Genomic DNA, 11,336 nt, shown 5'->3' with positions numbered 1-11,336 from the left:
CCCCCTACTGGTCAGTGGGCATCATAGCAACTTGTCGAACGAAGGGTCGGACACTTAGCATATAGTATTATACAGTTGTGCTTTACTTCAATGAAAATTCCTTTCTATTCATTACACATCTTTTCCGTCTCTATAAGAAGCCCATGAGTTGACTGGCTATAACAGTGGTTCTCAACTTTATTCATTTCAAACAGGCTGGATCCAGCCTGCGAGCCGTGGTTTGCCCACGGCTGCCTCAGACCATCGGAAAACACATATATAATTACATATTGTTTTTGTGATTAATCACTATACTTTAATTATGTTCAATTTGTAACAATGAAAATACATCTTGCATATCAGGTATTTACATTACGATTCATAACAGTAGCAAAATTACAGTTATGAAGTAGCAACGAAAATAATTTTATGGTTGAGGGTCACCACAACATGAGGAACTGTATTAACGGGTCATGGCATTAGGAAGGTTGAGAACCACTGGGCTATAAGTACAACTTCTCACACACAAAGCAAAATTAAATCAATATTATGGGAATACTTAGAAGAGAAGCAAAACAAAAATAACTTATTTCCTCTACTTACCCCTCATCACAAGAATAGTTAGCCTGTGAACCAAACTGAAAATTTCCTTCTACGCGGCCATGTAGGAACTCTGCTAGCTGTGGACACTGTCTTCCTGAAAGAAATTTTTAAAATTCGTTGTTTTATACAAACTCCAAAACAGATCTGAATCAAAACCAAAATTCCACATTGCTCTATTGTGAGAATAGTATTTTTCTTCCTATAACTATTAAAAGACCAAACTTAAGATTCACATTTACCCAGACAACCAATAAGAAAAATACATGACTATCTAAAACCTACATCCACATGAGAAAACCATCATTGTAGTAGAATATGCGGTCTAAAATGTATGAAAATCGTTAGAATAAAAATAAAAAGTCTTATGTACTTACTTGTACAGGCCTCCTGGAGACGAGGTGCCCATGTGCCATCAGGCTGACAAACAGTAGTGGTGAGACGAACAAGAGGAGCAATAAGCCTGTATCCTGGGCGACACTCATAGTCTACTGCGAACCCAGCACTTACAGGGGGCACAGGATTACCCTTGGCTTTCATAGAGTCATATCTTGGTATCTCATCACAGGCATCTGGGCATGAGAGAATAAGACATGAAAGTCAAGTATTTTCTCTTTTCCACCAGCCACGGATTCTGGCCTGGCAGCCGGCAGGTCCTTGGTGAGATTATGGTTTCTTAGGGAATAAGGTGAACATTCATTCAACAGTGAATTAAAGAGACAGCAGCATTAGTCTTGGTTTTCAACGTACTTATCGGTGTGCTTCCTTCCCCAGTTTTTCTCAGTTCATTTCACACTCACCTGTCCCCTAGCTCTAGGACAGGGGTGGGCAACCCCTGGCACGTGTGCCAAACATGGCACGCCAGTAACTTTTGCTGGCACGCGAAATCCTCCCTTATAATCTTCCATTTACAATTTTTTCCTTAATATCGACTTTTTAATTTTTCAGATAAATTCAGTGTAGGTGCATCTTAGATAAATAAATAATTTTACATAACAAGTTATCTTAAAGACCATAGACACAGATTGACGAGAGAAAATCTCTGTCATCAGTGATGCAGCAGCAAAAGTCCCACTGATAATATCAAACAGAGTCATAAAGTTTTCTGTCGGACTATCAGTGTACATGTATACATTAAAAAATAAATGTATTTTTCATCATCATATACTGTGTTTTTGTCGCTCGAATGAATTTTATTATTTCTTCAAAGTTCTTCACATACGTACGTAACCTTAAGAGATATCAAGTAGGCGTAACATGTTCTCAAAAAATTAGGGTTGGCACACAGAAGAATTTGAGTCAGAGATTTTTTTGCTGGTTTTGGCACGCACTCACAAAAAGGTTGCCCACCCCTGGTCTAGGACATCGTCTACAGTATGCAGCCCCAGATCAGGGTCCTGGTCCACAGTCTGAAATGCAAACTGATGGTGACATGTCACCTTAGGCTCAGCCTCCTCTCAGGAGGCAAGTTCCTAGAGGTCAGGGTCATCTGCCTTCTTTTCCCGCTACACTCTGCACCCAGTGGGTGCTCAAGACATGCTATGGGCAGAGGTAATTATGATTTAAGTATTGGGGTTTCACAGATAGAAATAATATGGACTCAACTAGTTCAAAATATAAGACTTCATATTAGCGAAGTGAGCATTTTTACAAGTGAGTGAACGCCATTTAAAATAAAATGGTATTACTTTGAAAAAAAGTCTGCTTTCTTAGCATTACTTTAACTACACAACTGACCCTCGAACAGTGTGGCGGTTCGGTTCAGGACCCCCCGCCCCCAGTTGAAAGTCCGCAGATGACTCTGAGTTCCCCAAAACTTGGCGGCCGGCTCCCCAACCCGCTGCAGCCCGCTCCGGGAGCGCACCCCTCCCCAGGCCCCTACCGGTGGGTGCGGGAAACCGGACCGCTAGGGTCACCAACAGGATCCCAGCGGAGCTCCAAGAAGAGAAGGGACGGCGAGGAGGTGCCGCTCGCAGCCGGCGAGAAGCCGTCATTTTCGGGGAGGTGAGCAGGGGAAACGAAGGGCGTCGCCCCACCTGCAACCCTCAGACTTACAAAACCCAGCAACCCACAGACTTACAAAACCTAGCAACCCACGGACTTATAAAACACAGCAACCCTCAGACTTACAAACCCTAGCAACCCACAGACTTACAAAATCTGGGAGGCGGAGCGGCAGCTGGGCACGGCCTGGGCCACGCCTGAGCGGAAGTGACGCTTCGGCGGGCGGGCCAATCGCGGGACGCTAAGGCGGGGCCTCGGCCCTGGGCGGAGCCTTAGCCGCAGGGAACGGGGCGTGGCCTGGCCGCGCGCTAACCCAGGGGTCTGCTGGCCCCTGGGGCTCTGCCCGTGCCCCGCGTCAGGCTGACCATTCTCCATCTGCGCAGGTTTGAGGGAAATGCTGGTGCACTGCTTATCGGCTTACCGAGGTCTCCAATCAGAAATCTGTTGGTCTATATGTTCACCTCGTTCTTTTATTTGTAACATTAACCTTTCGTCCATATGGGCTCGGCTTTGTTGAATGACATGAGGCAGGGATCTAATTTCCTTTTTCAGATAGTTGCCTTCTTATTTGCATAATTCCAGTTTTCCATGACTTGAAATGTCATGTTTATTGCGGCCGAAATCTTACCCAAACTTGTGCTTTTTCTTGGGCTCTGTTTTGTTCTATGGGTCTATATCTCTATTCCCGCATTATGTCAATTATTTTATTCTTTGAAATAAATATTAACAGCACTTCTGTTTTGTAATCGCATAACATTTACAAGTATGTTGTTAAATTTAAAAACAATGCCGTTGGACCTCTGATTGAAATTACATTAAATCTGCACACTAATTCAGAAATGACTAACATCTGTTGAACAAAATTAACCTTGACAGTTGGCACCAATCTTTGAACAAAATGATTTCAAAATAACTTTCTATACTAATAAAATGTATTTTAATTTCATTCTAAATTTGGAGATTTTATTTAAAAAATCACTTATCCCCCTCAATATTGCCAGAAATACTGTGTTGACTTGCCCTGTAAATGCAAATGTTAAAAACAGACAAAATGTTCAGACCCAAAATCATACCCATTTCAAAGAAGCATCTTAGGATGGTGACTATATTCAAGCTACATTGCAATGTTAGCTTCATGTCTTAACAGTTGCATTCATGATAGGAAAGAAAACTAGACGTTCCTTCCTAAATCTTTTCTTCTTCCAATTTTTATTGAGATATAATTGCCATAGTGTATAAATTTGATATATAGCATAATTACTTGACAATGTGTATATTGTGAAATAACTACAATAAATTTAATTAACATTCATCACCTCACAGTTATATTTTTTCTTCCCTGTGATCAGAATTTTTAATATCTATTTTCTTAGCACCTTGCCAATATACAGCACACCATTACTAATTATAGTCACCATGCTACATTAAATTCCAGTACTTACTTAATTTATAACTGTTGACCAACTTCATCTAATTTCCCTGACCCCCTAACCCAGTCATGGGCAAACTACGGCCTGCGGGGGATTGAAATGAATAAAACTAAAAAAAAAAAAAAAAAAACCGTACCCTTTTATGTAATGATGTTTACTTTGAATTTATATTAGTTCACAAACACTCCATCCATGCTTTTGTTCCGGCCTTCAGGTCCAGTTTAAGAACCCATTGTGGCCCTCGAGTCAAAAAGTTTGCCCACCCCTGCTAACCCCTGGCCCTGGCAACTACAAATATTTCTTTTTGTAGGAGTTTGGTTTTCAGATTCCTATCTGTGAGGTCAACAGTCTTTGTCCTTCTCTGTATGACTCAGTTCACTTAACATAATGCCCCCAAGGTCCAGCCATGTTGTTGCAAATGGCAGGACATACATAAATAACCTTTTCTTTATCTAGTCACACTTCGATGGACACAGGTTGTACCATGTCTTGGTTATTGTGAATAATGCTGCAGAAATCTTTTCTTAAATATTTTTACTGATTTTAGAAAAAGAGTAAGGGAGAGGGTAAGAAACATCCATTCGAGAAAAACATCAACCAGCTGCATCCTGTATGTCCCATACTGAGAATCACACCTTACAACCCAGGCATGGGCCCTGATCTGGAATTGAACTGTGACCTTTTGGTACATAGGTTAATGCTTAACCACTGAGCAACAAGGGCCAAGTGTAGAATCTTTTTATTCAAATACTTTTTAAAATAAAAATCCACTATATGAGATAAATGAGCATTAATATAAATTTAAGAAACATTTATTTGATAAAACAATGAAGGTATTTGCAGACAATGAAAATCTAAAGCTGCATTTTTCTTTCTTTATTCATCACCTGAGGATATTTTTCCATTGATTATTAGAGAGAGTGGAAGAGAGAGGGAAAGACAGAGAGAAACATCAATGTGAGAGAAACACATCAAGCACCCTGACCAGGGACAGGGTGAGGGAGGAACCTACAACCGAGGTACTTACCCATGACTGGAATTGAACCTGGGACCCTTCATTCTGCAGGCCGACGCTCTATCCACTGAGCAAAACCGGCTAGAGCTAAAACTTAATTTCTAATTACAGCTATTTTATATTAATGTCAGCATTCATTAAATTAACTGTGAGCACTTCTGACACGTTGAAGCTCACAACAGTCTGAAAACTGGTTGGTTTTAGCCTCAAGGAATCCTAAGAAATCAAGTAGAGGGGACTTGGAGACCCTGACTGCCCTTCTAGTAGGAATGTTTGTCTTCACCTTTGTCCCTGAGATTAAAGACACCATTTTGTTTTTACCAAGAAATTGCCTTTCCCACTGGCCTTTGTAGAATCTGCTAAAAAAAACCTCTGGATTGTAACTTAGAGTAACTAGCTCCCCACATTATATACGTGGTAGAATATATATCTTCTTACCTCATGGCCATTTTTCATCAAGTGATTTAAATATGTTTAATAATCTTAAAAATGAGTACTTATGGTATTTTTCTACTTTCGTACTTATACTTAGGCTGCAGAAAGGTAATTGTATGCCAAACCTTCATAAGTTCACATCAAGGCATATGGTACCAGGTTTGTTGGTTTTTAATGATTTGTCTTTATTTATTTATTTAGTCCTCACCGGGGATATTTTCCCATTGATTTTTAGGGAGAGTGGAACAGAAAGGGAAAGACAGAAATATCATTGTGAGAGAAACACATTGATTGGTTGCCTCCTGTATGAGCCTTGACCAGGGCCCAGCCAGGGAAGAGCATGCAACTGAGGTACATGCCCTTGACTGGAATCGAACCCGGAACCCTTCAGTCCACAGGCCGACACTCTATTCACTGAGCCAAACCGGCTAGGGCTGGTACCAAGTTGTAACAGCAACATTTGCTTCTCTATGCCTAGTACCTTGCTTCCAGAGTTACCCTTAGGAATAAAGAAGTATCTCTATACATGTTAGAGTCTCATAAATTAGTTTCTAAAGTGATGGCAGCCTTTTTTTTTTTTTTGAGGGGAGATTATGGACATTAAACAGTGCAGAGAATGTAATGGAAATCTTAACTTTCCCTAAAGGAAAGGAGGTAAAGCTAAGTGTTACCCCACCTCCTTTCTGGAGCATGTACACAAGATGAGGAGTCTTTAAAAAATCCAATGACCTAAAACAGGAGGAACATTTGCTCATAAACTTGAAGGTGCTTATTCATATTTCAAGAACACACGCACCCACGGTGGTCTCCACCTGGTTACTCACAGGCGTCCCGGCCCAGCAGCAGCAGCACTTGGAGCTCAGCAGACACGGACCTCAGGTCAGTTGTGGTCCTGAGCCTGGAATCCAGGGCTACCGCGCTCAGACACCTCTTCACCTTTAATGAGCCCTTACCTGGTAGCCAGAGGGTTTGATTCAGGTTTGTTTAAGAACCTTTAAGAATTCTGATGCAGTGATGTTTTAAAGAAAGTAAGGGACACAAACCTGTCTTTGCTTTCTTTAGAAATTATTTCTACATCAGTTGTTTGGAATTGTAAAAATATTCCACTGAGAGCATTTCCTACTCAGACTGCTGTGTATATGTCGTGTTAAAAATACACTACAAACAGAGAAATCAAAGACGCCTATCATGAGTTCTACAATATGATATAAGATTCAAATGAAGGCACTGTGGGCATTTTAAAAAGATAACCAATATTATAAAAAGAGTTTAAGCTCTTTATGAATGAAGAATGTACTCTTATTACGTAGCCCAAACCCAATGATTAATATAAAAGACATATTATTAAACCACAAATACAAAAAGTCTTAAACATGATTAGTTTGATTTCAAAACTATCTCCAAAATGACAGGGGAAAACAAATGGCTGAAAGTCAAATATTTCAGTCTTCGTCTATGCTCCAGGTGTTATTCTAAATCTTTCATTACATTGTAAATGATTCCATTAAAATTTAAGTGCGATGCTTACAATTCCCATTCTCCTTAGAAGATATATATTTGTACTTTTTTTTCTATTTTAAATTTCCCCTTTTCCATTTTTTTATAGATAAAAAGGCAGATAAAGTTAATGAGGTGCCTTGGTAATTTACCCCTCTCAGTAACTTTAGGTTTAACCTTGAGCTTTACTGCAACCTAGTCAAGTTAGGAGAACATAAGAGGAAAATCCAACAATGTTGTTTTTAATTCCCCACTTTAACATGTACAAATAACATCTCTAAATGAAAAGAAATCGAGTTTTCAGGAGAAAAGGTGTCTTATTCATTTTAAAATGAGTAAGACACCTACATGACTTCTTACAACTACTTCAGATATACAGACACAGGGAAGCTTGCCTCCAAAAAATTACAGTGAATAGAATTGTCAAAGTCTCCTCAGGGAACTATTTATTTTTAATTTTTGTAGTTTTATTTTTTAAATATAATGTTATTTATTTCAGGGATGAAGAGAGAAGGATAAAGAGCTAGAAACATCAATGTTGAGAGAGAATCATTGATTGGCTGCCTCCTGTATGCCCCACACAAGCCTGCAACCAGGGCATGTGTCCTGACCAGGAATTGAACCGTGCTCTCCTGGTTCATAGATTGAAACTCAATCACTGAGCCTCACCAGCCAGGCACACAGTGAACTATTTTAAATTTCCCTCCTGGCTCCCAATCCACCGTAGGAATAGTCTAATCCTAGGGTAGGGGAGGCACTACAATGAGCCATGATTTTCTGCAGAACTTAAACCTCAAATCCCCACAAGTTTTCCGGACAGTCATAATATCTAAAACAACTCTGCACAGATTCGTCTTGTTACAGTAACATTAAAAGGAGGTGAAAATATTTTAGTAAGGAAATGCAATCCTGACAGCACACTCACGCGAGAACATTTTTAACAAGGCAGCACGCAATACAGAGTGCAAGCAAAAGCTGCACAAGTACAAGATGAGAAGCAACAACAGGTTCAAAAACATGTTTTATTTATTGTCTTTTCTTGACGTGAAGATATTTATACACACAGCTGCCAATCACTGCAATAGCAAGAACTGCAAGAAACCAGAAAACAAATGACATGTAACTCTAACAACTAATTCCAAGTTCCAAAGTCCAGCAGAAGAAATGAATGTTGGTTACACTTCAGTGGGCAGAAATATTACTTTATTTAAGCCCACATACATTCATATTCTATCTGGACTCTTCACTGTCTAAACGCAGTTCCCTTGTATCACTCAGGGTCTGCAGTAATCCAGAGAAGAGTCTGTGCTTAATTTAGAATAATACTCAAAACATATTTGGAATATTTAGGATTTGTTACTACAGGGACATGTAGAATACAAAAAATTATACAATCAGCCCTAACCGGTTTGGCTCAGTGGATAAAGCGTTGGCCTGCAGACTCACAGGTTCCAAGATCATTCCTGTCAAGGACATGCACCTTGGTTGTGGACACATACCCAGTAGGAGGTGTGCAGGAGGCAGCTGATCGCTGTTTCTCTCTCATCGATGTTTCTAACTCTCTATCCCTCTCCCTTCCTCTCTGTAAAAAATCAATAAAAAATATATTTTTTTAAAAAAAGATGATACAATCACCAACACAAGGTAGAATCATATAAAAGGTGAGGTATTTCTAGACTGGTTTACTCAATTTCAATCTATGAAAACTATAGACACTAAAACATCATTAAAAATGCACTTGTTCACATTAATATTTTGATTTAAGTTGGCATCCAAGTTTGGGACACTTACGTACAGTCAGAACAATCACGGCAATGAGTCCTCCATCTGAGAAAAAAAATAAAACCAGTTTGAAGGGAATTGAGCACACGTGGGTCTCTATATAGTTGACACATTTTAATTTTGATGAGATCATCTGTAAACTACAGCAAAGAAAATGTTCATCGGCCTAGTTTAGTGTGACTGCTAGTGCGTTCAAGTCATTTTGATCACAGAGCCCTTCTAAGCTGATTCCAGGCTTAGGGTCCAACTTGTGAAACTCTTAATAGGCCCTCACTTGTCCTTGTTTTGTGCTGTAGTAACCCCACCAGGTTATAAAAATTGGAATTATCATAAAAATTAGGAGAAAGTATTATAAAAATGAGAATTTACTAGGTTAGAGGAAAATCATTTTAAGAAGGTATTATCCCATTCTCATTTTTTTTAAAAATATATTTTTATTGATTTCAGAGAGTAAGGGAGAGGGAGAAAGAGTTAGAAACATCAATGATGAGAGAGAATCATTGATTGGCTGCCTCCTGCACACCTCCCCACTGGGGATGGAGCCTGTAATCTGGGCATGTGCCTTGACCGGGAATTGAACCCGGGACTATTTAGTCTGCAGGCCAACGCTCTGTCCACTGAGCCAAACCGACCAGGGCTCATTGGTTTAATTCAGTATTCGGTCTATCATTCTTATTATTTTGTTAGAAATTTCAATTACATTGTTCCCCAAAAGTGAGTCTGTGGAATGAGGCATTAATGAATTTCTATTATTTAATTATATAGCCCTATTTTACAGTCTTCGCAAGCTCCCATCCCCAAGTTAAGACACACCTTAATTACTAAGAACATTTTAAGGATCCAAATGAAACTCCAGGGCACATGGATAAATGATGCATAGAAACTTGAACATGCATTCTTGTTTAATTGGGGAGAGCAATAAATACTACTACAAAATCTTAAATCTTAGAAATGTTCAGTAGTGCCTCTGCTTCCACACTGCCATTATTTTCATTAAATGTTTGTATGTCAAGGTATACAATGTCATGTTTACCTCTTTTCTTTTTACTTCATAAAAAATTGTGAATTGGTTAATTAATGAAGGTGGCTTTGGATTTACTGGCACGGTGACAGTTTGACCACAGTGTTCAGAGTAAAAGTTTAACAGTCTAAGGTGCATTTTATAAAAGACTAACCTTGCTAATCTAGTCTAACGTAAAGAAAAGTAATACATGCTTTTATTCACTTTTATCAAAAGTCCTTATATTTCACATAACTGCCACAACCATACTTTATCCTTTCTTTTAACATACATTGTGTGAACTACATGAGCCTAAATAAAGTGTGATACACCAGCCTGTTGTAGAAAAAAAACTAACCCAACTTACAGTATGTTAAGGCTTGTGTATACAAGGTATGAATAGACAGAACATTTATTTACAAATTGCCATTACAAAATAACACTATCACATGGAAGGCACGTTAGGTCTTATAAATTTTAACCTACAAATAAACACAGCAATTGAGAAAGTTCCCTCCCCTACTAGGAATTCGATTTGAGGGACCTCTTAAAAACTGTATTATTGCCCTGGCTGGTTTGGCTCACTGGATAGAGCGTCGGCCTGCAGACTGAAGGGTCCCAGGTTCGATTCCGGTCAAGGGCATGTACCTGGGTTGTGCTGATAAGGGATTAATATCCAAAAAATATAAAAATTTATACAACTCAACAGCAAAAAAGAAAAAAAAATCACAGATAATCTGGGGGTAGGGGAGGCTCGGGGAAGATCAATTGGGAAAAGAAAGGAAACATATGTACTACGACATGTAATACTTTAAACAATAAAAAAAAAACCTGTATTATCTCCATGTGTCTACACATACTACTGCTTCCATTTGTCATGGTATCTGTGCTATTAAAATTACAAATGTCAAGTATCACATGACAGGTTGTTTCTTCTCAAACCACGGATAATTGAAATATGATATTTCTATGGAGAACTCTAAGGTCTCATAATGGAGGATTATTAATAACAAAATAATACCTAAATCACTGCCTTTAATTGGTGTATCATCATTGGAAGTGGTATATACTAGGAAAAAAAGGAAAAATATTTTAAAAAGAAGTAAAAAATAGTAAATCAAAGAAGACTCCTAAATACATAGGTTTGGATTTTTTGCCTTTGTTCAAAATCCCTTATCATTTTACTTTCCTTACATAAATTATATTAATGTTTTTCATTTAAAGTAGTGTCATAAAATATTATAAATTTATATTCAGTCATCAGCATTCCTTTTCCTCTCCAGTAACATTTCCTGTGACAATATTCTGTGGTACAGAGTGCAAATTTATCATTAGTGTATCCTCAGTATTAGCCTATGGATTCAATGTGATTCTACTTACAATTAAAAGACACAGGAGAGCTTAATAAATGATTTAGAGGTTATTCGGTAATGCTGAGAAATTTCAATATAATGGGGCCCATTTAGGAAATACTCATAGGTAACACCATACTCAATGGTGAAAGACTGAAAGTTTTCTCCTTAAGATCAGGAAAAAGACCGGATGCTCCTGTTTGACATTTCTATTTAACATAATATCAAAACTGATAATCAGA

The 11,336-nt window shown here is 38.5% G+C and overlaps 1 protein-coding gene across 1 annotated transcript; it reads right to left on the bottom strand.

Annotated features, from left to right (window-relative positions):
- Positions 1–553: 553 nt before the first annotated feature.
- On the bottom strand, positions 554–2,663 carry LOC102759825 (membrane cofactor protein-like). Its single transcript, XM_006774820.2, has 3 exons — positions 2,462–2,663; positions 957–1,151; positions 554–676 (listed from the first exon to the last, which is right to left on the bottom strand). The coding sequence occupies exons 1-3, from the start codon at positions 2,571–2,573 to the stop codon at positions 579–581; spliced, it is 405 nt and encodes a 134-aa protein (XP_006774883.1). The 5' UTR covers positions 2,574–2,663; the 3' UTR covers positions 554–578.
- Positions 2,664–11,336: the final 8,673 nt, after the last annotated feature.

Source organism: Myotis davidii, unplaced genomic scaffold (assembly GCF_000327345.1).
Source record: "Myotis davidii unplaced genomic scaffold, ASM32734v1 scaffold1128, whole genome shotgun sequence".
Classification (NCBI taxonomy): Eukaryota; Metazoa; Chordata; class Mammalia; order Chiroptera; family Vespertilionidae; genus Myotis; species Myotis davidii.
Note: the sequence above shows the minus strand (reverse complement) of the source record. Positions and strands in the feature narration are given on the sequence as shown.

What these genes read in the sequence shown, in the direction of transcription:
- LOC102759825 (XM_006774820.2), bottom strand. Translation starts at nt 2,573, where the DNA reads ATGACGGCTTCTCGCCGGCTGCGAGCGGCACCTCCTCGCCGTCCCTTC. An exon ending in CCGGTTTCCCGCACCCACCG is followed by an intron (nt 1,152 to 2,461) that starts GTAGGGGCCTGG and finishes TCTCATGCCCAG; the next exon opens with ATGCCTGTGATGAGATACCA. An exon ending in TCTCCAGGAGGCCTGTACAA is followed by an intron (nt 677 to 956) that starts GTAAGTACATAA and finishes AATTTCTTTCAG; the next exon opens with GAAGACAGTGTCCACAGCTA.